Source organism: Cavia porcellus, unplaced genomic scaffold, assembly GCF_034190915.1.
Source record: "Cavia porcellus strain 051 isolate PalLab524CR breed Dunkin Hartley unplaced genomic scaffold, mCavPor4.1 scaffold_21, whole genome shotgun sequence".
In the NCBI taxonomy this organism is placed as follows: Eukaryota; Metazoa; Chordata; class Mammalia; order Rodentia; family Caviidae; genus Cavia; species Cavia porcellus.
This window is the reverse complement of record NW_026947504.1, coordinates 66,204,460-66,232,146: the sequence shown is the minus strand read 5'-3', so window position 1 is coordinate 66,232,146 and position 27,687 is coordinate 66,204,460. Positions and strand designations below refer to the sequence as shown.

At 38.5% G+C, this 27,687-nt stretch overlaps 1 protein-coding gene across 1 annotated transcript in view; it reads left to right on the top strand.

Moving 5' to 3' along the window:
* The window catches only part of LOC100720742 (guanylate cyclase soluble subunit beta-2-like), a 98,224-nt gene that overhangs the window by 64,876 nt on the left and 5,661 nt on the right, over positions 1–27,687 (top strand). The window contains exons 4-14 of the mRNA XM_023560437.2: positions 5,821–5,981; positions 10,346–10,445; positions 11,291–11,487; positions 12,536–12,647; positions 13,894–13,997; positions 16,009–16,225; positions 19,609–19,929; positions 22,368–22,516; positions 22,912–23,058; positions 24,795–24,949; positions 26,121–26,272. Of these exons, the coding sequence (XP_023416205.2) occupies positions 5,821–5,981; positions 10,346–10,445; positions 11,291–11,487; positions 12,536–12,647; positions 13,894–13,997; positions 16,009–16,225; positions 19,609–19,929; positions 22,368–22,516; positions 22,912–23,058; positions 24,795–24,949; positions 26,121–26,272 (1,815 nt within the window). The remainder of the gene's footprint in view (positions 1–5,820; positions 5,982–10,345; positions 10,446–11,290; positions 11,488–12,535; positions 12,648–13,893; positions 13,998–16,008; positions 16,226–19,608; positions 19,930–22,367; positions 22,517–22,911; positions 23,059–24,794; positions 24,950–26,120; positions 26,273–27,687) is intronic.

The window sequence follows — 27,687 nt, the reverse complement described above, 5'->3', positions numbered from 1 at the left end:
AATACTCCATTGTATAGAAATACCACAACTTTTTTATCCATTCCTCAGTTGATGGACACTTGGGTTGTTTCCAAGATCTGGCTATTACAAATTGTGCTGCTATAAACATGGGCACACATATATCCCTGTGGTATGATGCTTTCAGTTCTTCTGGGAATATGCTTAGAAGTGGAATAGCTGGAATAAATGGGACTTTCAATCCCAGCTTTTAGAGAAATCTCCAGACTGACCTCCACAAAGGTTGTACCAGTCTACACTCCCACCAACAGTGTAGGAGAGTTCTTTTTTCCCCACAGCCTCTCCAGCATTTGTTGTTGCTGGTTTTCTTGATCCTGGCCATTCTTTCAGGAGTGAGATGGTATCTCAGTGTGGTTTTAATTTGCATTTCTCTAATGACCAATGATGATGAGCATTTTTTCATGTATTTATTTGCCATTTTTATTTCTTCATCTGAGAAGTGTGTATTCATCTCAGATGCCCATTTTTGGATTGGATCTTTGAATTTCGGAGGTCTGAGTTTCTTTAATTCTTTGTATGTTTTAGACAAGAGTCCCTTGTCTGAGAGAGAGTTCACTAAAATCTTTTCCCAGTTTGTGGGTTTTCTTTTCACTATGCTGGAGATTTCTTTTGACATGCAGAAACTTTTTAATAAGAAGTGGTCCCAGTTATTGATTCTGGGAAGTATTTCCCGTGTGGTTTGAGTCCATGAATTCTCTACCTACTCCTATGTCTTCAGGATCCAATTTGTCTTCCAATAGATTTAGTGTTTCTGTTTTAATATTCATATGTTTGACCCATTTAGATTTTAATTTAGTACATGGTGATAGACATGGGTCTACCTTTAGTTTTCGGCAAATGGAGAGCCAGTTTTTCCAGCACCATTTATTAAAGAGACTGTCGTTCTTCCAGTGAACCTGCTTGGCTCCTTTATCAAAGATAAGGTGGTTGAGTGTGTTTGTAGTTGTGGTTGTATCTTCTAATCTATTCCATTGATCTTTGGCTCTGTTTTGATTCCAATACCATGTTGATTTTACTACTGTTGCTTTGTAGTATAACTTCAAAGGGAAGTCAGGGATTGTGATGCCTCCTGCCTTGCCTTTGCTGCTTAGAATTGCCTTTGCTATTCTAGGTCTCTTCTGCTTCCAGATGAATTTTAGGAGTGATTTATCTATAAGGTATGTTGATGGTATTTTTATTGGGATTGCATTGAATCTGTATAACAGTGTTAGGAGAATGGCCATTTTTACAATGAGCAAGGGATGTTTTTCCATTTTCTGAGATCATCTTCAATTTCTTTTTTCAGTATACTATAATTTTCCTTGTATAGGTGTTTCACTTCTTTCATAAGAGTAATTCCTAAATATTTCAATTTTTGCTTGCTAATGTGAAGAGTTAGGTTTCTTTTATTTCAAAGGGTTATTTTCTAAGTGTACTATTTCTTTTCCATTTATTAGCTAGAGTTCTAGAAGGATAAAATCTCCAAGTACAGTTTATTTATGTCAGTGTTGATTCTTGCTTTTTTAAAAAAAATAGAATTTACTTATTTATGTATTTGCCATTACTTTATTGTAGAACTAAGGACTGAACCCAGGGCTTTCACTGAAAACTGTACCTCTAGCTCCTCTACCTTGGTGTTTTTAGGTTTTTTTGTTTGTTTATTTGTTTTTGTTTTTTATTTTACTTTTTTTGAGATAATCTTAGTTAACTTGCTTTTACTAGGCTTGAACTTGCAGTCCTCCTGCCTTAGGCTCCCAGAGTGTAGAATTACAGGTGTGTTCTACCACAGATGGATTTATTTTTATGCTCAAATTCTTTGATATCTAGTCAATGGGATCTCCTCCAAACTGGCTCCGTTTCCTATTTGATATGTTCTTATTATTTTTATTACCTTTTTGTTTTCTAGCATAAAAAAATGGTAGAAGTTTATCTCACTTTCCCTGACCCATCCCTGAAAATTTCAACTTCTCCAAGAAGCTCTGCTTTTTATTAGTGGAGAATTCATTTCAAAACTAATATATGATCATTGATCATTGCTATTTTTAGGCCTTATAAGAAGACAGAATGGAAAACAGATGATACACATGCATTTATCCATCTATCTGTCTATCTGCCTATCTATCTATCTATCTGTCATCCCATAATAGGTTTTGTATTCTTATTATGTAAGATTTTTCTAATCCAACACTGGAGAGTTCATTCTTATTCTTTCCATAATTATAACCTCAATCTCAGATAGTGAGAAAACTGACACAGCAATCTACAATGCATTTATGTATAACCTCAATTTTGAATGTCCAGAATTGCACTAACCTACAGTAATGTAAAAGGGAAGCCTATTAAGTACAGCTAAATATTTGTTCAAAATTCTTTTTATCTTTAGCCTGTAGACAAAGCAATCGTCACACTTTGTACAAATGTTACTGGATTCAGACTAGTGGTCCTGTTTGACCCAGCTACTCCCTTTCTTTGTATGTCCTGAAAGAATTAAAAGCATCATATCACAATGATACAAGCACATCCATGTTTATAGCAGCACAGTTTGTAGTAGCTAAATCTTGGAAGCAATCCAAATGCCCATCAAGAGATGAATGGATAATAAAACATGGTTTTTGTTTAATGCAATGGAGTATTAGTCAGCAATAAAGAGAAATAAAATTGAGATATTGTAGCTAAATGGATAGACCTTGAGATCTTAATCAAAAGTAAAATAATCAGACATATGTGAAAATATATTGAATTATTTCTCTGATGTGAGAAACAGAAAATGTAAAATAGATATCATCAAATGGAAAACAGGAACTAGGGAGGGGGAGGAAGAAAGGAAAAAAAGGAAAGAAAAAAGTGAAAAAAGAAAGATAAAATAAAAATAAAGCTTCATGAACAGGGAGAGGAAGGGGGTTTGAAGGGAGGAATCAGAATGGAAAGGAAAAACAAGAATCAAGATATATCACATACAAGGTACAAATTTCCTATAATGAATGTGATCATTATGTAACCTAAAATGTACCTGTAAACTCAAATAATCTAAGCCAAAACAAAAGAAAAAATGTTGCTGGATTAATTTCTTGGGGGTAATTATGTTACTTGAAACCTTTATGTTGAAATACTTTTCTGTTCGTGTTTCATTTTAAGATTTATCCTATCCTTAATGATATTGTTATTTTAGGCATATGAAATTCACATATTTCTTAAAATCAGAACTGTTCAAAAAGTTATGTTCAGAAAAGTGTCTTTCTCTCTTCTTACCACAGTTTTTCTATCTTTCCCTTTTTATTCTTATTGCTGTCTACTAGACAAACAATTTCAATAGTCCCTTGTTAATCTGGCTGGTGTTTAATTTTGCACAAATAAGAAGATAGATATACATTTCCTTCTTTCTTACACTAACTTGGCTTAGAAAAACTACAGCTAATACACATTCCTTTGCATTATCAAATAGCATTCTTCTGAGATTTGTGTTTAGTTCATTCTTGCATTTTTTTTTTACCATTTTCTATGTACTCCTGACCCCCTGTGACTACAGGGCTCTTGGAATTGTAAATTCACTGGGGCAAAACTATAAAAAATGAGATGGGTTGATTTTAAAAAGACATCTTTGTGCACTGCTAGACAAATATTCTGAACCAAGAATTTTAGAAGCATCCCTAGGCCCAGCACAGAGAGAAATCATTCAAACCCAAGACTATTGTTCAAGGAGAAATTAGTCTCTTAGCCAGAAGTCTTTTCTGTTAATAGACCCACATGCTTAGAAATAAAATAACCAGGGTCAGGACCAAACAACTTCTGGAAATCTTGTAAATCCTCAGATTTAAAAGAAAAATTAAACAGGTGGTCTTTCTCTACAAGGCTTCCATTGTCAGCTCAGTGTAACTTTGCTTGCCTTGCATCCAGCTTACTCCTCCTGGGAGAGGTCCCTCTGAGAACAAAGGCTTTGGGGACCTGTGCTTTTCCTGGCAGGTGGCAGGAAGCACCTGCTCTGAGTGTTATCTGCAGGCTGCATATCACAGCTGTATTTTCTCAGCTTGCATATGCTAGATTTAGAAGGAAGGAAGGGTGGGAAGAGAAAAGAAGGAGCAATTTCACACCAGGTCATTTATTTTTATTTCTCTCAGGAACTCATAAGCATCAGGAAGGATCTGAGTAGAGTTTATTTCAGTTCACTCAGAAGTTAGCAGGTGTCTTCGGACTGGTAGCACAGTCAAGATTCTCTGCATCTAGCTAGGGTGGACCCACAAACAAACCCCATGGAGGCAATTAACATAAACCATGACTACCTCCTGCCCTGCTTTCCAAACTTTGTCAAAATTCAGAAGACCTGGCTATTACTTCTTGGGAAAGATGTACAACTCATCTCTCACAAGTGATATTAGGTCCTGCTCATATAACAGAGCAATTGTGTAGGAAGTTCTGGCTACACAGAATTTGCTGTTCAGACTATCTGAGGAAACAAACAGAAGATGGGAAATACCCAGACCTCCTCTTTCAGGGATTCATTCTGGGAGAGTTCAATGATCCTGGAATGCCCCTTTTCAGCCAAAGAATCACAGAGTCTATCAAGGAGGAAGCCTCTGTATTTTGAGTCCCAAAGTTTTCCCATTAACCTGGTCATTCTGGGCTTTGTCTGCTTCCCAGGACTCATTTGAGTTACACCATGAATAAGAAAGTGTTTTCTTATTCTTATAGGAGCTCAGACCAGCAGCATAAATAGGTACCTTGTTCCCATATCAGTGATGACAGCCCATAAGCAGCCTCTGCCTTTGGGAGAGCCTTGTTTCTCTAACTGCTGCTCTTGAAGCTGCAGGATACAGTACTGAAAACACTGAATTTAGAAGTATTGCCTCTTTAGCAAATATTGTCTCTGCGAATCTGTACAATTGGGGTCAGTTTACAAAGGGCAAAACCTCAACAAACTTTTCTGAAAAGAGGGGGGCATGATAATAAGATGATCCATCTTCCAAGATTTTGACAAATATTAAGTAAAAGAACATAACTAATGAATGTTTCAGGAAACAAATTGTTCATTAAAAACATTTTCTATCCAAACAATGGAGTCAGGGAAGGGAGAGAGATAGGCAGCAGTCCTCACTTCCAGGAATTCATTGAACACCTATTTTGTGCTGAGCTCAGAAAATACATAGGACAAGTGTGCTGCCCTCTGGTGTCACTACAGTTAAGAAGGGAATAAGTGCAACAAGAAGCACAAATGCAGTGTGACTTGGATATTCAGAGACATCTTCATGGTGAATGTAATGTAAAAGCTGAGCTTCAAAGAGGGACTAAGATCTGATAAGACAAAGAGAGAAAGGAAAGTCTTGTAGACATTTGCTATCATCTTTTAGGTAAACCGGGAGAACACAACCTTGGAATTGTCTTTGCACTCCCATATTAAATGCTTCTCAGAGGCAGCCTTTGATTACATTTTAAACTGCTGTATTTGAAGATGCTGGAGGTGATGGGGAAGATGGAGAAGGCTATCCTGTGCACTGCCCAGAATGAACCTTGATCTGGGCACTGGATTCAATGGAGAAGAGGGTAAAATAGCTCCTCCTAGGATGTGGGGAATGCCATGGATTTGCCATGGGCACTATGGAAAAGATGGGGGGATTGAGAGAGATCATAATTAATAAGCACCTAAGGCTGTGATGGGTTTCCAATGATGGCCTTCTACCAGTAATGTCATCATTGGTGAGCAAGATAAAGGCTTAGACAGTAGCTCAGTCAGAAATCTTATGGATTTGAATACATTGTAGGTAAAAAGCCACTCAAAAGAGAAAAATAAATTCAGATGATTTCATTGTGGGTGTGCTTTGCCTTCTACAGGTGTGTCCCTGGAAGCCATTCTAAAGCTTTTTGGAGAGTATTTCTTTAAATTCTGTAAGAAGTCTGGCTATGACCAGATGCTGCGGACTCTGGGAGGGAATCTCATGGAGTTTCTTGAAAATCTGGATGCCCTCCACAGTTACCTCGCCCTGTCTTATCAGGTAAGGCTGTCAAAGGTGGTCATGATGGTGCAGAGAAGAAGCACATGCTCTGTGCTTTTGGGTGATCTCCTCCTTTCACTTTAAAAGGAGCAGGTCTAAGGCAACCGTTTCCCCTCTGTTGTGCTCCAGAATTTTTGGCCCCTGGAGTCAATGGCCCTCGAGTTATCTTAGAAAAGAAACACCTGTTGGCCACCTTTATAAACTGACTGACAAAAAGTATCAAAGACAGTTCAGCTTTGTTGATGAGAGATGGACTCTTCAATTGGGCCAGCATGGGCTCAAAATGAAATCTAGGAGGCTGATCACAATGGGAACAAAGGCTGGAAAACAGCCAGGTTTCAGTAGATTTTCAAAATCTCTCCTAAGGTTTCCTGGCCTGGATGAAGCTGATAAATAGCTTCTGGAGCCAAATTCATTGTATACAAGTATCAGAAGGAAAGACTTGACAGAACTGAGAGCCAGAATCAGAAATCATCCAATTCTGGTTAACCCACGGGATAACTGACTGAAGCATTAAGAAACTAATTTTCCTGGGATATGTCCTTCTGGAGTTCATGCCTTCTTGTTTTTCTTCTTTGCAGAGTCATTGGAAATTCAGATACCTAGCTTCTTTTCTTTTACAGATAAAAGAAAAGACAAAATAGCATTTACATATCATAGTGATGGTTTATTATTTTATGTAAGATAATTTGTATTTCATTTTAGGGCCTTTTATAGCTTCACTATTTGTATATTTCAAGTTTTTAACAGTAGATGTTATATAGGAAAACCCATATTTGACATAAGGAATCAGAGTTTTCAAAATGTTAATGGATTTTGGGTAGAATGAACTCTTGAGCCTGTTCTGTTGTTGTCATGGGAACTTCTTGAGGATATGAGTGAGGAGAGCCCTGGCTGTAGGGTCTGATGAACTTCTACCACTGACTGCAATTTACAGCTGTGTAATCCCGGACAAGCTGGTTGTATGTTAAAGGTGCAGAGGAAGAGAGACCTCCTGGGAAAGCTCTGTCTAAGCAATCATGGTTGTTTATTTGCTCCTGTGGGAGCAGGCTGAATTTGGAGAGCAGAATCAGCAAGAAGTGAAGGTAGCATACAGGATTTAACAGGAAGGGAAGGAGTTTGGAATTTGGGGCCAGAGATAGTGTGCTTCTCTAATCAGGCAGGACAAAGGTGAGTGTGGTCATGTTTCTCGAAATAGGTGCTTCTGAACTTCAGGTTTTTAACCTTTCTTATTTAACACATATTTATCAAATGCCTACTGTTTATTAAGTACTTTTTAAAACAATGTACACAGAGACAAAAAGGAATAATAGCAGAAAAATAACTTACCTCATAGCAATGTGTGGATTAAAGGAGGCCAAATTTAAAGGTCCTTGGCATTGTATAGGCATTCCTATGAACAATAACTCTTCTTCTTTTCTTTTTCTCTTTGTTCACTATGACAAATTTTAACACTGCAAGAATTTGCATAGCAACCTCTTGTAAAAGTTTTTGCAAAAAGCATGACAATACATGTAGTTCCTTTAATATACTTCCATCATATTTTAAAATATCAAATGCTTCACTTGAAATTTGGTTAATACATTGATTTATAGTTCTGGGTAAATTACTAATAGTCTTCTGTTCATTTATGAACTAAAAGACATTATGGAATGTCTTTCATGTTCAGATATTGTTGTCATATTACTATTAACCTTATGAACAAGAGGGGAAGGAATTGAGTGTCTGAAATCCCAAGTCCATTATTTTTATACTCAGTCCTACTACCCTTATCCCGACAGTCACCCCCAACACATACTACATGCCAAGACCAACTTGTTAGAGAAGCAGTAGAATAGAACCTGTTTGGTGATTTGTGAGAACATTTTGAATATTAATGAGATAGATAAAATATGTAAATGTTTTAGTAGTTGGAATAAAATCTATGCAATAGTATTTAATGACTATATCAAGTACTATATATTAGACAAAATATTGTAGATTGTCTCTTTAGGCAAGAATAAAATAAGGTAAATAAGATAATGCTGATTTTCCATAAAGCGCGCACTCTTGATTATAACCATGCTTTTAATCTTGTTTTTTAAGCTCAATTTTATTACTTGCTAATTATGAGAAACAGATTTTATGCTGAATAATTTATGTATGTTGCTGTATGCTCTTTATATCCTTAAAATTAGGGAGTCATATTTTCCTTTGTATACATATAGGAAAATTGAGGTCCAGAAAGGTCAAATATGGACAGATGTGGTGGCACACACCTGTAATCTCAGCATTTGGGAGGCTGAGACAGGAGTATTTCTGCAAGTTTGAGACCTACCTGGACTACATAGCAAGACCTTGTCTCAAAAAACAGGAGAAATAGAAAGTTCAAACATCTGTAGTAAATCACTCATGTTTTGGTTGGCTGCGTGAGAGCCCAGATTCAGGAGTGATTGTCTCCAAAGAGAAAAACACTCTTTGTTTTGGGATGCTTGTTATTATTTTTATTTTCTTTCATTCTCGACTTTCAAAAAATCACCACTTTAATCAATAAATACATGTATAACTGTATTATTTAGAGGCTGGGTGAAGTAAAAGCAAGAATTTCTAGGAGTGTCTTTCAAAAGAGTCTGGGAGGGATTTGGGGCCTAAGCAGGGATGAGCCGGAGTGAGTGGATCTTCATTCTCACCTCTGTACTCTGGTGTTTGATTTTTATATGGAACTTCTGGACAGATTTTTTAATTAACTTTTATTTCCCCTTTTACCATATATGTTTTATACATGCTTCCTCAAATTCTCTTTAAATTTAATCAAGATATAAACATATACATCAATCCTCCATCATGAACTGGAAAAGAAAACTACTTTCTTAAACTTTTCTTTCATTCAAACTGAAAGCTGTGTTTACAGGATGCTGATTCATCCATGAATCAAGCAGAAGACAACATGACTTCTCTCAGAGAATCTACTGGGCAATGTTTTTTTTTCCTTTTCTAACCTACATCTCGTTGATGGGGAGAGGGGGTGTATTTGAAAGTCAACACTTAATCCTGAAGCAAGAGGGTTTCTTGGAGATACTTTTTACCAAATGTATAACTTGATACCATAGATAGTAATTTGCTCTTTTCAGAACAAGGAATTTATCAATATACCCCCTGTTGTAGTACAGGGGTAGTACACAGTGAACAATTAAGATCAAGATGAGGAGTTTATAATATTATTTCTATAATGGTCACCAGGAGTTAACACAGGAAAATGCAGGAAATCTATCTGCAACACCAAAGACATAGATTATTTAGTCAAGAGCCTAAACCCCACAGCAATGTCCCACATGAGTCCAGATAAAAATCCAGAGCTCAGGACAATGCCTCCATGAGTCCAACTGGAGTTCCAGAGCCCACAAGGAAGGACTCTTTTTTGGATCTGTGCCGGGAAGACACAAGGGTCAGCGGTGGAAGCCAGAACGTCTATGCCAGCAGGATGAAGGAGCTGTGCTAGTGGGCTGAGGGTTCTACGCTGGAGCTGAGAAGTCACACTCACAACAAAGACCAGGGTTGTCCTGAAAGGCACCACAGCCGTCCTCAACCACACGGAGGCCCTGAGATCCTCTGACGACAAGCACAGTTGGGCACATGCCAGGAAGCAGAGTTTATACTGGAGACCAAGCAGCACATGTTTTCCCCTCTGGAGCCAGGAAGCAATGCTCGATGTGAGGACCAAAGTTTCTCCAGGAGAACCAACAGCTCAGACAGCAACTCGTAGGAAAACCCATAATGCCTCCTTAACCCCTCAACCCTCACCACACCTCCCTTCTTCTCCACCTATTTATCCTGGCAACTTTCCTCAGGTGGAGCATCTTCGCTCAATGCCATGCTGATGTAATCCAGCTGGTGTTAAGTTGACCACCAGTTCTTAATCCATAACAACCCCCTTGAAGATTCTTTTGAGCCCACGATCTCTCTGTGAATGAATGTGCTCATGGTCACTTGTCGTAGGACAAAAATTGAAGAAACTCACTGAAGTTTCCTCTGACTTCCACTCTTCTTTGGGGTGTGGGTGGATGTAGCATGGCATAGTGCAAAGGCTCATTCCAGGGGTCAATCATTGTTCCACCATTAGTCTCGCTTTAATTTCCCTGAGCCCCAGGCTTTTCCTCTTTAAAACGGAGACAATACTTGTTCTATGGAGGTATTTGGGGAATTAGGAACAGAGTAAATCTCTTGATATGTAGAAGCTGAAACCATAGTAGGTGTTATGTTACTGGAGAAAGTTTTGAGCTATGATTTTATTGCTATAGTGGATACGTGCTATTGTTTCATAAGATCTTAAATTTAAACAGTTTGCATTCACTGGAAACATCTTTTTAAAGTTTTTTTAACATTAGGAGATGAATGCACCATCATTTCGTGTTGAAAAAGGAAAAGATGGGGAAATGCTTCTCCATTACTACTCAGACAGAAGTGGTCTCTGCCATATTGTTCCAGGTATGAAATGCCTTCAGTGTCTCAGAGCTCTGAGGCCCCTGGAGTGGGGAGGGCTTCCTTATGATTCTTCTGGAGGGTGAAACCCTGACAGCGGGGAGGGAGCTCTTACATACAAGTCCAAACTGTCTTCATCATGACTTTCAAAGTCTTTAAGATTTTAAAGCGTTCAAAATACCAAAAGAAGGGATAACTTTTAATTTTCTTTTATCATTTTAAATTATGTAGGTGTTTACATAATCATGATAATTCCATAAATATTATTTTGTATCAAATGTTTTAGCTAGCATTATAAAAAGTATGCTTAAATGTTTTCATAATCTCTAAAAATCACATCTTAAATGAATGCATGAGATTGCATATTATAAATGTCTTAACTATTTCCTTATTTTGCATTTTAGTTGGTATTATTATTTTACTATTTTAAACAGTACTGGGATGAACATCCTCATATATCCTTCTCTACATTTTATATTTTAATCCTGAGATAAATTTCCAGAGGAAATTATAAACATGATCCTTATTGCTTTTACAACTGAATTTTGCTTACATTATTTCCATTTGGTCTGTTCAATGATTTAAATGACTTCCAGAAAAACATCAGCAACATCAGATCTTGAAATAGAAATAAGAATGGCTGGGATGAATTTGGTATCCATACATGCCTAATTTAAATCTCTACACAATTTTTACTTCATTAATCTGTCATGTGATGCTTGTTTTGAGGCAGAGTCTAAGTTTGGATAACCCTGAAAAGTCTATCAGAAATATTAAATTAATTTTTAAATGATTTTATGACACACTACCTTCGTCTATCCCTTACCAAGAGGTGTGTCCTCTTGCTCCAGGTATCATCGAGACTGTGGCTAAGGACTTCTTTGACACTGAAGTAACCATGGATATCCTTGACTTGAATGAAGAAGTGGAGAGGACAGGGAAAAAAGAGCATGCTGTATTTCTGATTACACAGAAGTCTCACAGGCAGATGAGAAGTGCAAATCCAATCAGGTTACAAGATTGTGAGGACATCCAGAGAGATCACAAGGTACTAAGTTTGCTATGTCTTCAGAAAACACAGTTTCCCAAGGCAGAATTAATTGGTCTAGGCAAACAATATAATCATAGTGGAGTTGAGGCAGGATTTCTTAATTTCTGAATTACTAACCTTTTGGACAAGGTAATTCTTTGTTGTTATGGACTAAATTTGCATTACAATATGTGTAGCAGCCTCCCAGGTCTTTAGATTCTCGTAGGACTCTGCTTCCTTAGTTGTGGCAACCAAAACTATTTCCTGGAATTGTCAATATCCCAATATCTGGATAGGAGTGAAATCACTTGTAGTTTAGCACTGCTGGGTTGGTGTGCATTTGTTATACTCTGGAGACCCTCTGGGCTATACTTTAACCTGGTGAAATATTTACTTGTAAAACCACCAGTATAAAATGTTTGAAATTTGGACCTGGTGTCTTATTTCACAATCTCCCCTGAAATAAATTGGCCTGTTACATATCCAGTGCCCACGCGCAGCTGCAAATCAGTCATGGGTCCAAGCATAGAATCCAAAATTCTATGCTTGGCTACCTCACAGGGTGCCTGCAGTCCCAGTTTAGATCCCACACATGTCAGAGGAACAGCTTTCTGTGTCACGTAGCCTGTAAAATCATAGATATGCCTGTGATTCCTGGAACAGGGTATATTTGTCTGGGAGCATGCAGCAGCTATCTTAGGTTCTATTTACGGCTGCATCTGCAACCACTGAAAGATGTTCATGTGTAATTTTCCTGCCAGATAGCACCCTAGACCAGTGTGGGGAACATATAGCATGCGTGAGGCAGCAGGCTGTTATCATTGGGAGCTTAGAAAGGTTCACCATCACTGCCCTAGGCTGTTCTTGAGATTTTATGAAATGGTCCTGCTCCTTTGGTAGAGAAATGGCATGAAGATTAATTAGACAAAAAGTCTTGGGATTTCAGGCTCTTGATCTCTCTAGTCACAGACACTGTTCCACATGGAAAGATGGCCCAGTCGCAGCAGACAAAGTTGGTGCTTTGGCAGTCATGTGACCAGATACCTTGTTTCTCTCTTTTTTGCAGGACCTTGAGGCAGCATTCCTGAGGATGAAGGAGAAGTATTTGAGGATCTCTGTTTGTCCTGGGAAGAAATCTCACTGGGACACTGTGAGGAATATAATCATGTTTGGAAAAGGTAGATGCACTGTGGTCCCATTGTCTTGGAAAGACCGCCTGGTTTTCAATGGAAGTAGCCCCAGTATGTAAAGCAAAAGTCAGCATGATTGTGATACCCTGCTTTCTTTAGAGCCAGGATTTGGCATTCTTGATCTCTAACTTTAAAATGTCAGGTCCTAACTCTCATTTGCTGGACCCTTCTGTTTGTATGAGTCAGATGGAGGCACTCTCTCCTGTAATCGGAGAACACCACCAGAAAAAGGACTGGAATCATTTCCAACTGGGAACTGAAGAAAACAAGGAGGATGGGTATTGGTGTATTATCAAGGACTAGGGATTTTCTATAGCTCATCTTTTGGATCCAGGCCTTCCCAACTGGGAAGCATTTCTGGACTAGAAAGCTGTGGATAATAACCATGCTCATCCAGTAGTATGAAAAACTAGATCAAAAGCCAAGTAAGTAGATTTCTGGCCTTTGTCCCTGAGGAGCTGTGTGACCTTAAACAAGGTCCTTTAACTTTCCACTTGCAAAATAAATGCCAGAGGCTGTCTATGGCATCCCTATGGCATTGAGGTGGTCTAACAACTGGTACCTATCATCTGAGTGGGAATAAGGGCTCTGATTCACTGGAAGAAGGGAGCTAGATACTCCTCCCATGGCCTGATGGGTCAGATGACATGCATCTGGGAGAAGGTCTGCAAAGCTCAAAGAGCTGCATTTTGAGTCCTTCAAGCTGTAGCAAATGAGTCAAACACGCAATTGACATCCTTTGTCTAGGAGATTTTCATATCAAAAAGGCTCCATTTCGAATCTCTGCCCCCTGCCAAATAGGACTGTTGGTTAAATTTTCATGTGCCACCCAAAACTGTCAGTCTAAAAAGCTCCATGGCAAATGTCCCTGATGCTGGGCCCAATGCACATGCTCTGCTCTGCTGGCTCATTGTCTGGCTGTCACCATTTCAATGCAGTCTCTGTTTTCATGAAGAGACGTACTCAATTGGCCCAGAAACTCTTCAGCGGCGGGCAGAAACTTGGCAGGGGGCAGGAGGGCTTCTCAACCTGGTAGCAAGTTTTCTGTTTGTTTTAATTTGGAAGAAGAATTGCCGTGGCCATCTGGAGCTGCTGAGGACCCCAGGCTAAAGAGCAGGGATCATACTTTGCCTGTGAAATACTTAAGATTCTATCCCTGTCCCAAGGTTGGCTCTAGGTGAGGGCCACAACAGGAGCTGCCTCTCACAAGAGAGCTCTCTCTTTCTGTGTCCAGGGCACCTCAGCTATGCCTTCAAGCCTGTTTATCCTGAGACACTCTGGATGGAAGTGAAGACATTCTGCACTGCTTTTCCTTTCCACATTGTCTTTGATGAAGCAGTAAGAAGCCCTTTTACTTTGGAGCTTGGAGTTGGAGATAAGCCAGGGAAGGAGAAATGTTCTATAGTTTTTTAAGTCCCTGAGAAATTTTCAAGCCTTAGGGAACTACACTGTAGCCCAGAAGCACCACTGACTTCATTTCATAGTGTAGAATCTTCTGGAAAAAATGTGGGATCTGCCTGGTAGATAGAAAAGGAGGTTTGATCTAATAAATAAACAGGAATGTTTCCCAGTAGAGAAAAAGAAAAAGAGAGTGAAGCTGAGATTTACTACACCTAGAAGCATCAGAATGTGGTCATAGTAGTGGTTGGGTGGAATGTTAAGCCTGACCTCCCGCCATCCTTGTGACCACCAGGAAGAATGCCTGGATCCCACCATACTTCTCATCCTGGGTCCTGTGAGGAGAGGTCCGGGCTCCTGCCATGGTCTGTGTGGGCTGTGAGAGGATTAAATTTGAAGGTTATTGATTTTTCCAGATAAAATATATCTGAACTAGATTGTTTATGTATTCATTGAAAGAACAAGTGAACAAAATGAAAGTTTTCAAAAGAACTTAAAGCACCATTAGCTATTACATTTTTCTCTAATGTTTATTTGGACTCATGAATGTATTAAATCATCACCTATCCAATGACAGCTAATACAGAGCCTGTGAAATTTATTCATTTAAGGGTGATGTCCACTCAAAAAGAGATTAAGATTTCACTGAAGTAAATGAACATCCTTATATGGTACAACTAGGAATTATCATATAATTACCATATAATTTCCTAATCCCACAAAGGTATTATTATTATTGTCATCATTTTACAGTTAATATTTTTTATTTTAAAAAGCAAAATAGAAAAAAGGATCGAATTAATACAGAATTTCAAAAAATAGTAAGAAATCAATACTAGAAAATATATTGCATATTGTTATTTTAGAAGTAGTTATTCAGGTTATAAGATCTAGGCATAAAAATGATCAAATAATCAAACAATGACAGCATAAAATGTTCTTTTTGATGAACTAACAGAGATTAGTAGTATAGGTATCTAAATACTAATAATAAAAACTGAAAGTAATAAGATCCAAAGTATACAATAGATACTGTAATAATGAAAGAGAAAGAAAATATACTATTAATATTTTAAATTATGCTTACTTTAAAAACTTTCTTTCAAATTTTAGGTATAGATTAATAGAAAATATATTGGTATTTACAGACGTCAAAAGATGAAATTGATTTCTATAGCCTGTCAGACTCTCATGGTCGGTACAGTTCAGTATTCTTGGATGTTACACTGGCATTTGACATTATATGGCAAGGATTCCCATTTCTTTTCTTTCTTTTTTTTTTTTTTTTAAATTTTACTTAAAGAGAAAAACAAAACAGAAAAGGGGTAGAAATAATACATAATTTCAAAAAAATAAGTAGTAAGAAATCACTAGTTGATAAATTACATATTATCCTCTTAGAAATAGTTGTTCAAGTTACAAAAGTAAAGCATACAAAGTAGACATTCAAACAGTGAGACTGCAAACATTTCTGTTCAAGGATCCAACAAAACTTTCTTCTGTTTTTATGTGGAGATAGTGGAGAATCCCCTTTCCTCTTTAAAGGACTCCTGCACCCATTCCTGGATACCAGATTCAGTACTGCAGAATTGGCTAGTTTCTTTATTAGCTGAGAGACAAAGACAGAAATTGAGGCTATAGAGAAACAGAGACAGAGACCCAGAAAGGTTTTAGAGTGGTAAAAAAGAACTGTGACTCCACTGAGGCCTTTAACATCTTTACTAGTCAGAAATATGCTCCTGAGTATGCCTATACTATTATTTTCCCCTTTTGACATTAACTGCAGATATAATTGCCTTAAAAAGTTATTACTTACATGATGTTTATTTCATTATTGACCCTCTGTCTTCCCAGTGAGTCACAAAGCATAGCCAAAATAGTATTCTAAAGGAAAGTTTATGGTGGAGGTGGCTTTGTGTCCCCCAGTCTGACATCTGTCTTCTGTGGATAGTTAAGGGTCAAGCAAGCTGGAGTGAATATTCAGAAGTATGTTCCAGGACTCCAGATTCAGAAGATTCAATTAGATGAATATTTCTCCATCATTCATCCTCAAGTTACCTTCAACATTGCCAGCATCTGCAAATTTATCAACAGTCAATTTGTCCTGAAGACACGAAACAAAGTGATGCCTGAAGCATGGAAAAATCAGCCTACACTCAAACTTCGAGGTAGTAACTCGCTCCTACCCTTTTCTCCCTGCCTGTTTGAGAGGTTGATCTGGAAGAAAAGAGGCACAGTTTTCCAATTTCCTAAATACTGGGGGCAGCAACTACACTGAGAGCAGGATGTTTTCTGACATTTCCACTTGGCTTGGTACATTTTATTTCTTGAACCACTTCTGGTTTAGACATAAATGGATCACTCACATGCATTAAGTATATTCACAACTTGTACAACCTTTGCCACCATCCCATTTCCAGAAATAGTTTTTCATCATTTGTAAAACTGAAACTCTATACCCATGGAACAATAACTTCGCATTCTTCTTTTCTCTGTTTTCTGGCAATTTTCATTGTATTTTCTGTCCCTGAAATTTTGGCTACTCTAGGTACTTCTTATAAGTGGAATCCTTATGAATATTTTTTCTTTGTAGCCGACTCATTTCACTTAATGTAGTGTGCTAGAGGTTCATATGCATTGTACCATGTGTCAGAATATCCTTCCCTTTCAAAGTAGCATAATATATTGATGCATATACATTTTATTTATTCATTCATTTATTGATGGATACTTAGGCTAATTCTACTATTTGGCTAATGTGAACAACTACTGTGCGTGTAAATGTCTCTCAGAGTCTTTGCTTTTAGTTGTTTTGAGTATATCTAGAAGTGGAATTGCTGAGCCATATGATAATTCTTTTTTTAATTTATTGAGAAAGTGCCATATGTGTTTTTCATAGCTGCTGAACCATTTTCCATTTCAATCAACAATGTACAAGGGTTTCAACATCTCTATATCCTCATAAACACTATTTTCTGTTTTTTATTAATACTCATGATAACGAGTGTGACATGGCTTTGATTTGCATTGTCCTTTTTTTATTTTGAAGAGTAAAACCAAATGAAATAAAACAGAATAGATCAATCAAAAGAAAACAATTAATATGATACAAAATTTCAAAACAAGATAAAAGGAAATCAACAATGGCTACCATAATGCCTTTTGCTATCTTCAGATATCAGACATAATAAAATCAAACAAAACAGAACTGAATAAAACCAATTAAAACAAAACAATGAGAGCAATATAGGACTTCAAAACAAGATAATAGAAAGTCAACAATGACTACCATAATATATTTTGACTTGCATTGTGCTAATGATTAGTGACTTTGAGCATCATTTCATCTTCTTGGTCATATCTACAGATTCTTTGGAGAAATGTCTATTTGAGTCTTTTCTCTATGATCTACCTGTTTTTTTCCTTTTTTCCTTGGTGTGTGTGTGTGTGTGTGTGTGTGTGTGTGTGTGTGTGTGTGTGTGTGGTTGAGTTGTAGGAGTTCTTCACATACTCTGGATATTAACTCCTTATCAGATATATGATTTGCAAATATTTTCTCCCATTCAATGGGTTGCCTTTTTACTCTGTTTGTGGTAATCTTTTATACATAGGAGTTTCTTATTTTAAAGTAGTCTGTTTTATCCAATTTTTTCTTTCTGCCTATGCTTTTTTCATAGCCAAGAAATTATTACCACATCTAATGTCACTTTTTCTCTACATTTTCTTAGAGCTTCTCAAGAGTCTTATATAGTTAGCTCTTACATTTAAGTCTTTGGTTCATTTTGAGACCATTTTTGTATATGGTATGAAGGGGCTTATATTTTGAGCTGACTTTCTGGCAGACTGATGATTAGGTATACTAGACATACATACATGCAGAGCTGTGGAGGCAAGCAGGAGGAAAATCTTGGATTGTGAAAGCCTAAGTTAATTGTAGAGTGGAGGGAAGGGCCCTGAGGCTGGGGAGACATGGCTGGAACTCTATCAGGCAGTTGGAAATATTTTTAAAGGCTTCCCCTGATCAGATTTGAAGTTTAGAGCGACCTCTTGGGGTGCTGGTGAAAGAGGAAGGTTGTATAGAAAATGGATCTTGGGAGGCCAAGTGGAGGCCATGCTAGAATGTCGGTGAGAGCATTAAGAAAAGGAAAGGATTCAGGAAAGTGGCACTGGGGTGGCAATAGGAAATCAGGTTCATAGCTAAGCAGAGGAAAGTGTTTGGATGTGGGAATTGAAAGAGAATAGTTCAGATATCTATGCTATCCTTGCTTGGTTCATTGGGAGGGAAAATGTGATTAACTGAAAAAGACACGATCTAAAGTTCTTGAGATAAGACTTACAGCGCTGTTAGTCTGAGTCATTGCTATATGCTAAAAATACCATGGCTGACTCAGAGTAGGGATTAAATACTTATGTGATGAAACAATTAATGAGGAAAGAAAAGAGGAGATGAAAGATGATTCAATTGCAGGCATCAATAAGTAAATACACAGTAGGGAACAAAGATTAAAAGACCAAGTTAAGAATTCTGTTGACGGAAGTATAAATTCTTACAATCATTCTAGGGAGCAATTTGGCAATATGTGTCAACACTAAAAATTAGCATTATAGTTTCCTAAGTCATTCCATGTCTAAGAATATATTCTTTAACAAAATAGCCTCAGTTATCCTCAAAGAATTATTTCAAGCGTGCTCATTACAATGTCATTTCTAGAATGATAAGCTACATATGATGTAATCAATACTAACTTTCTTCCTTAAATAAAATGCAGCCTAATAAACATGGCAGAAATTAGATTCATGTCTCTATTGAATACTATGGAAGAAACTCTTTCCTATACTTTTATGTAAAAAATTTAGATAATGAAAAGATACAGATAGTTGCATTTTTGGTAATGAAAATTTTTTTCCAAAATATTAACTAACAGTAATTGTGTATGTGATATGATAATGAATGATTTTCATTATTCTCTTTCATTTTTATTTTTTCTCCAATGAATATATATTGCTCTATTGTAAGTTAACAAACATTTATTTTTGAGGAAATATACATCTAACCCAGGAAGCAAAGCTTTTCTGGAAATTCAGTTTCATGGTCAGCATAGTAAAGGACAAATTAAGCTAGAAAAAATACCAAGGAAAATCCAGAATTCTAAAATTTAAGCAATGAGATTTAAAATGAAATCATAAAGAAAAAATTCAAAGAATTAGAGGGATTTTCAGAGCAAATGCTGTCAGAATGCCCTGGGAAGATTTCAAGGAGGATCAGGTTAATCTGATCAAGAGCAGTAAGGCTGGGTAAAGGTAAGACTTGTTTTGGAGTCCCTAATTGGAAGCCTTCTTAAAATCAGGAAACCACCACAGATCTGTTGTGCAGAGTAACTGGAGACAGAACGTATAGATAATTCCCATCATCCTTGGCTGACAGGGAGAGAGTGCAACTGCGCAGGCCAAAAGGCACGCTGTGTGGGTGATCCACGGTTCTCTAGTGAGTCCATTTCACCCCATCTTGGTGAAAGACTATATTGTTTCTTTTTTTCTGTATGATGGGAAGGCCAGATGATCTGGATGGAGTCCCTGCAGTGCATGATTTTCATGTGCTCACCCAAGCTCCGCAGCCTGCAGGAGCTGGAGGAGTACAAGATGCATCTCTCAGATATCGCTCCCCATGACACTACCAGGGATCTCATCCTCCTTAACCAGCAGAGGCTGGCCGAGATGGAGCTGTCCAACCAGCTGGAGAGGAAAAAGGAGGAGCTGCGTGTTCTCTCCAGTCACTTGGCTATCGAAAAGAAGAAGACAGAGACCCTGCTGTATGCCATGCTGCCTGAACATGTAGCAAACCAGCTGAAAGAGGGCAAAAAGGTGGCAGCAGGTAAGGCATGCCTTCCTTGCCCAGGCACCTATAAGCAGAAGGCAGTGTAGTGTGCTTTGAACCAGGCAAATCTGTCATTGAGTTCTGGCCCCATCACTTGTAAGTGGCACCACCTTGGGTTAACTGCTTAACCAGTGTTTTCAGTTTCTCCTCTCTACGTTGAGAATTATATAAATAACACAGCAGTAAAATATGGATTCTCAATAATATGCAGACAGACACACATACACACACACATCATTGCTCAGTGATCAAGAATATGGTCATTAACTTTCACTGGAAATAGCACACCCACAATTAGCTATGAAGTCAGATGGTGTCTCAGAGGACCATTCTGGTGTTGTTTACTCTGAAATCACTTTCCATTTGCCCCAAGGGTGTGTTCACTCTCAGACCTGCCTGGGGACCTCAGTGCCACATACTGTGCCAGATCCAGAGAACCCAAAGGAACGCACAGCCTTGTGATAGAAATATCCAAAATAAACTGATGAATGTGAGAGTGGCCATGCATCAGGGAAGTAATATGCACTAAGAAGCAATCATTTTGTCAGATATTTTACATCAGCTGTTTTACTTAATTTTTCCAACATTTCTGTAAGGAAAGTGTTGCCCACTCTATACAGCTGAGCACACCAAACATTTTACTCTAGTTTATGAGCTAGAAACAAATTATGTCAAGTTGATCTAACTCCAAAATCCATACTCTTTCCACATAGCATCCTGACCTAATGGGGAAGGTCAGAGACCACTGTCAGGGAGAAATCTGAGATTGCCAGCATAGGAATATGTGATGCTTTTGAAAAAGCAGAAAGAAAAGCAGATTTGAAGGGAGGCTGATAAGATCAACTCAAGAGCTGTTGAGTTTGAGATGTCTGTGGGATACTCAACATAGCAAGACCAGCAGCAGGTAGTTAGGAATTCCAAGGAAAGTTCAAGCGTGGAGCTATGGGTATAGGAGTTACTACGCTGTGGGCAACAATTAATCATAGACTGTATGAGTAATGGAGATCACTTAGAAGATCTCAGGTGAGAAGAGGGTGGGGCACAGAACCTGTGGAATACCTAGGGAGGATGAGAAGCCAGTAAAAGGTTTAAAACAAGATCAAAAGAATGACAAGAATATGAAGAAAGAATTGGGAGACCAGAGGCCAAAGAAAAAGAGAATTATATGAGAGGGAGATTCTTACCAGGGGTATAAATAATATAGAAGGCACTTAAGTGTGTTCAAGGAGTCATTAATGTGCTCAAATATTAATTGAGCTTCTACCTACACCAAGCTGCAAGGGCAGTGGTGGTGAACCTATGGCATTTATGCTACAGCAGGGTGTTTGTATCATTGAAAGCTCTAAGAGATTGGCGATCACTGGGCCAGGAATGCAGCACAGATCAAAATGGCTCATGAAGTTTAGTACCCAGTGGTGAAGGTAGAAACTAGCAATATAAACAATATCATTTTTAAAAGTATGGTGCATAAGTCTTCTGGAGTAGAGGACATGTGATTGAACTAAAAGGGTAGAGAGTCAAGGGCAGTGGTGGAAAACCTATGGCAGTGTGCCATAGCAGTCTATTATCACTGAAAGCTCTAAAGCACTTGCCATCACTGGCCTAGGGATTGTTATTCAAGCTGGAGTGCCATGAAAGCTCTCGGTGAGTGGGTTACATTTGAGATTTGACTAGTGTATGTACTTGAGATGAGGTTGTCAAGCATCATATGAAAAACCTGAAGGTAGGAGACATTTAATATACTAGAGAAACTCCTAGGAGGTCAGTGTGGCTAGAATGCAGTGAGCCAGAGAGCTAGCATTGAGACATGAGATCAGAAAGGTGACAAGGACAGAGCAGAAACCTTCTTTGTAGGCCATGGTAAAGATTTGGGGCTATATTCTAAGTGTTAGGAAAGTCATAGACAATTTGAGGTAGAAGAGTAGGGATCAGAATTAACAGGGCATCTAGCTGCCATGTGGAACTTAGTCTGAGTGGGAACCAGTGTGGAAGCAGGTACACATGTTAGGAGGACATAGTAGCTGTCCCACCACACAAAGAGAAGGAAACTTACCACTTTATGATGACCACTCTAGATTTTCTGTAGTTCAGGCTGTGCCTGATTCTACTTTTTTAGGTGCCGTATCTGTCATCCTACAGCACTTTTTGTATCTTACTAGAAGTATTTGCTCACTGTGGTACCTTCTTAAGTAGACTGGGAGCTCCTTAAAGGGAGGGGTTCTGTCTATTTGTTTCATGTGCTATGATTCTTCTCCCATGATGACAAGCTCATAACAGGAGCTCAGTAGATATGTTCACAACAGGTACTCCACAGATGTCTGTTGAGTGACAGGTGAATGACATCTTTTCTGAAGGCATAGGAAGGTTGAATCCAGAATTCATGGAATTATTATTCCATATATTTGGCTATCACTGACACCTAGTTTCTATTGCAGGAGAATTTGAAACCTGCACTATCCTTTTCAGTGATGTGGTGACATTTACTAACATCTGTGCTTCCTGTGAACCGATTCAAATAGTGAATATGCTGAATTCAATGTTCTCTAAGTTTGACAGATTGACTGGTGTCCATGAGGTCTACAAAGTAAGTATCTGTGTACTGTGATATGTTCCAGGATTCAAGTAGAACTTGGTTCAGAGCTCTTTATTTGCACTAGTCAGGGGTGTGGTGTTGGGAGTGGGGTGCAGAAAGAGCCAAAGGAATTAAATACCTAGGATAAGTAATGATGCTGATCCTCAGCATCATTAACTAACTAGTTAACTAGCTAACTAACTAAATGGAGAAAGACATCTTGGCTCTCTCATTGTTTCCAGAATCATGCTCCTTTTTACTTCTTCCCTCATGCTCTTCACACCTCTAGCGAAGTATCCCCGGATTCTTTAATATGCCACTTTTGTCAATATGTAAACTAGCAAGCATATTTAGTATGGGGGTTAGTGCACAAAGGAAATTTCCTGAACACCATTTTTTCCTGGCAGGTGGAAACTATAGGTGATTCCTATATGGTAGTAGGTGGTGTTCCAGTGCCTGTTAGAAGCCATGCTGAAAGAGTAGCTAATTTTGCCTTGGGGATGAGAATTTCTGCAAAAGAAGTGATGAATCCTGTTACTGGAGAACCCATCCAGGTAGGCAGCAAATGAGTAATTTGCCTAATCCCAAATATTTCACAAGCAAAAGTAGAGTTCTAGTCTGGTTAGGAGGTTGCTTAGTATGTTGCCACAATTAAAATGCCTGATTTTTGTAATTCTTTTCCTTTCTTGCTTATGTTCCTAAGAAATACAGATATTAAGAATGATAATGCAGTCTCAGCTTCTCTTACATTTCAGAAAAGGTTGTGGTGCCAGAAGTTTTCCCATGATTTACTGCAACCTTCTTTTGACATAATTTAGGGTGGTGCTGAATATCTCTATTAACACTATAGGGTGCAATCCATCCTGCAACTCAGCCCTTTTGTAATTACTGCTTTTTCATTTAAAAATTGCAACAGGTGGTTCAGGTTTACTGAATAGTCAAATTTTCTCACTCAGAAAGTCATGTATCCAACAAGCCATCTGACAGTTCAGAGCTCAGAGTGAGGTGTGAAGCTGGCTTTCCTGTGCAGTCCGGCCATCATGGTATTCAGAACAACTTTCCTTTTTTCACTTGCCCCTCAATGAGAGATCTGCTTAGGAAGCTGTTCTTCAGAGCAGGGAAGTTTGTTCACATGATGAAACTTTCACTGGCTGGTGATGGCAAGCGAATGTCCTCTTTGCCAGCTCAGCAGATCCTGATCCCCCTCCCCCACATCCCCAGATGACTTGGAATTCTGTCTCTCAGCCTTTTTACATCCAGTTGCAACCTCATCTCCTTTCAGTCAAAAGTTCCAAATAAACTTAATAGCCTACTAAAAAAATACAACTAATCATAAAGTGGAATACAATTTTTCCAAGTTATAATCCTTTGCAGGATATACTGGAAATACATTCTATTTACTCTCACCAGGATCATTTGGAAATTTTTTTGAGGAAATGCTTCTGCTGTAGCTGAATATCATAAGGAGTGAAAATTTTCTACCTCACATTATATATGAAAAATAACTTGAATATGTAACATGGATCTAATCATAAAATGTAGATTCATAAAACTTCTTGATGGAAGCAGAGGAGATAGTTTTATGGCTTTTGGGCAGACCGTGGCTTCTTAGTACACAGGATATTAATCACACAAGGAAAATACTTGTTATGTTTTATTGTTGTGGGTTGAGTTGTGTCCCTCAAAATCCATATGTTGGAGCCTAAGTCCTTAGTATTTCAGAATTTCCAGTTTTAGGTATTTACTTAAGCAAAATGAAAGTCTATATCCACAAAAATACCCATACAGAAATGTTCACAATAGCCTTACTTAAAATAGCATTGATCTATTGATCTATTGATCTAGTTACAGAAAGAATGAATAAATCAATCATTGTATAATCTCACTTTTCAGCAATAAAAATAATGAATTACTGATCAAATAGCAATATTAGGGACTCTCAAAAACATTATATTGAGTCAATGAGGCAACTAAAATGCTACATGCTGTATGATTTCCTATGTGTGCAGTTCTACAACAGGCAAAATAATCTTTGGTATAAGAAGTTAGAAAGTGGTTGCCTCTGTTGGGGAAGGACAAGGGAGAGTTTAACTGGAAAAACATATAAACTAGTTGGAAGATAGTGCAACTATTGTACATTTCATTTTGGATGGTGGTTATAATGCTATACGCAGTTGTCCAAAGTCATAGAGCGAAACACTTTAATATCTGTGGTCTGTTAATGCTTTAATTTAAAAGTAGAAGCAAAAGGATTCGATGATACCTTTTCAGTCAGGTTCTCTCTGCACAGATTAGAATTGGCATCCATACTGGCCCAGTCTTAGCTGGTATTGTGGGAGACAAGATGCCCAGGTACTGCTTGTTTGGTGACACTGTGAACACAGCCTCCAGGATGGAAAGTCATGGACTTCCCAACAAAGTACACCTCAGTTCCACATCCTACAGGTAGGCGTTCATTTATTTATGCCTTCCTTTGCCCATCCCCCTTCCAGAATTTACAGTAAGACTAGTAGCCATTGGATGGGGTGAGTGGAAAAAACAGGACTTTTTCCCCACACTTTACTAGGTTAGAAAACGCAGCACACATTGTTGAGCCCCTACTACCACGTCTTACTCTTACTGTTGAGAAGCATATGGTTTAGTGCAGAGAACAGCAAATTACAACCCGCAGCACAAATCCAAGCTTCAACATCATTTTCTAGATAAAGTTGGAACACAAGCCGAATGCCTTTATTTACATACTGTCTATGAGTGTTGTCATGATACAATCACAGAATTGAATAACTGTGCAAGCCTCTCTGGCCTATAAAGCCTGAAAATATTTATTATCTGGTGTTTTCTAGAAAACTATGCACCTGATCTAGTGGAGAAAACAACATTCATATTTAATTATTTTTAAAATGGGATAAGTTCAAAGGTAAAGATATAAAACAACACTCACAATTTCTTGAGTACTTCTAATAGGCACACATGGTTCTACATTCCTTTACACATGCTTATTGATCTCCCATTGAAATAATTCCATAAAAATATATCACTATTATTCTTATTTATAGGTAAGAAAAAATAAGGCTAATAACTCACATCAGATCCAGGTAAATCAGGAATGAGGAAACCCAGGGATTGGGGCTCAGATTCTTAACCCTTTACTTTGCCATCTGCAGGAATTAGTATGTGTCAGAGGAGCCCAGGGGAAGGGACCTGATCCTGGAAAGAAGATTTTTCAGTGGAGCAGATGTCCTAGCTGAGTCTGGGACAAGGAGTTCCAGAGTAGGATTTAGACACAATTTGTGTTCTGAGAGTGAAAGCTAAGCAGTACAGTAGAAATGAGGGGCTGCATATATGGGAACCCTGGAGACAGGAACTTTGGTCATGTGGCCAACTGGATTTGGGGAGATCCCCTGGGCTTCCCTCGGCCTTTGCATCCTGCTCAGAATACCTGACATTCATTCTTCCTTCTCTCCCTCACTCCCTTTGCCCCTGTCTTCAGGCCCCTGATGATGCTTTGTGTCCTTCCCACTGCTGGGCGTCTGTTTCTGACTTTTGCTTGTGTATGCTGCTCATGGTAACCAGCTATGTGATCTGTGATACTTGATGCCTCGTTTTCTTTTCGCAGAGCCTTGGAAAATCAAGGGTTTGAAATCATTGAGAGAGGTGAAATTGAAGTGAAAGGAAAAGGGAAAATGACCACGTACTTTCTGATCCGGAACTTAAATGCCACAGAGGACGAGCTCATGGGAAGATGTAAAATTCCATTTGATCACAAGGGTAAGCCACAAAGAGACAACGTTTCTCTAGTGTTGGTCTTTTTTCCATTAAGTACTTCAGCTATGACCTCTGTCTGCAGGGTGAACATGGGTAGCACTTCACCACCACAGTGCACTTGGGTGGCTGAAGCTCCTGGTCAGCCCACCCACTATGTCCCAAGAACTCTCCTCTGATGCTACTTGAGCTGGGTCAATGGGTTCAGAAGGTCTCAGCTATGTTTGCTTTCAAGATTCTTCTCTGTACTAGCAAGGGGCTTTCCCACTAGCATTTCTGTGACTGGAGAATGATTTTAGAGTGTTCTCTCTCCTCCGCTGTCCTACACAAAGCTCCTGAGTGCAGTTTCCTTGCATATGGGAAGCGTCTTTCAATTTATTCATTTCTTTTTAATAGACAGGGTCTCACTTTATAATTCAGGATGCCCCTGAACTGTCTGTGTAGTCCCAGCTGGCCTTGAACTCTTGGCTAACCTCTTGCCCAAGCTTTCCAAGTACTGGAATTACAAATGTGTACCACCATGCGTGCCCTGAAAGCTTCTTCCTTCTTCATTTTTTTTATTTGTAAAACTTGGGAGAAGGGCAAAACCTGTAGCTTGCTAAGCTCCAGAAATGACAAAATGATGGAAGTTTAGGGTAAAATAACTCAGTGCTCAGCTGGACCAAGGATCACCATTTGTCCTATGGTATCCAAAGAGAAGGTAAAATCCAAAAATGAAGTCTCCACCAGGTGCAAGTTCAAAAAAGTTGACAGACTCTCCAACAATATTGGCCTTGAGAACTTTTATCCATATGAAGAAGTGAATCCTGGGGTGAGGTGAGGAGGTGCTGGGTTTCTATGGACACCTTCAAAGATGAATTCTTAAGTGGCTCCTCATTAGACTGCTCAGAACTCCATTAGCTTCAGGAAAGTGAGTGAGTTTGTTTTTCAGACTCTTCCTGAACAAGGTCCCACCACCAGGAGCCAACAAGACTGGACAGGACTAGACATCTCATTTAGAGGCAGGAGTCAGAACTCAGCTGAGCCACAAATTAGTACCTCTTCTAACAGTTACTTTCCTGAACAAAAAACAACAGCAAAAACTAGGAAAGGGGAAACTGAGTCTATCTCAGTTTGGGGAAAACTGAAAGTGTGGTGAACAGGCATTTGTTGAAGAACTAGTCTGTGGCAGCATTTTCCTCACATTGTCTCAGCTGTCCCAACAGTTACACAAGAGTCAAATAATATTACCAAATAATTACCACTCCCTCAACAGAGCCAAGAAACTTGAATTCAGAAAGCCTGTGTGATTTATATAAGGTCTCACAATTAGAACATGGAAGGAGTAGGATTTAAGCTTCAGGCTAGTAGCCTTGGGCAGGCCATAACCACATAAGCCAACGTTCAGTAAAAGATTAGGACAATTCTGCAACTGTCCTAAT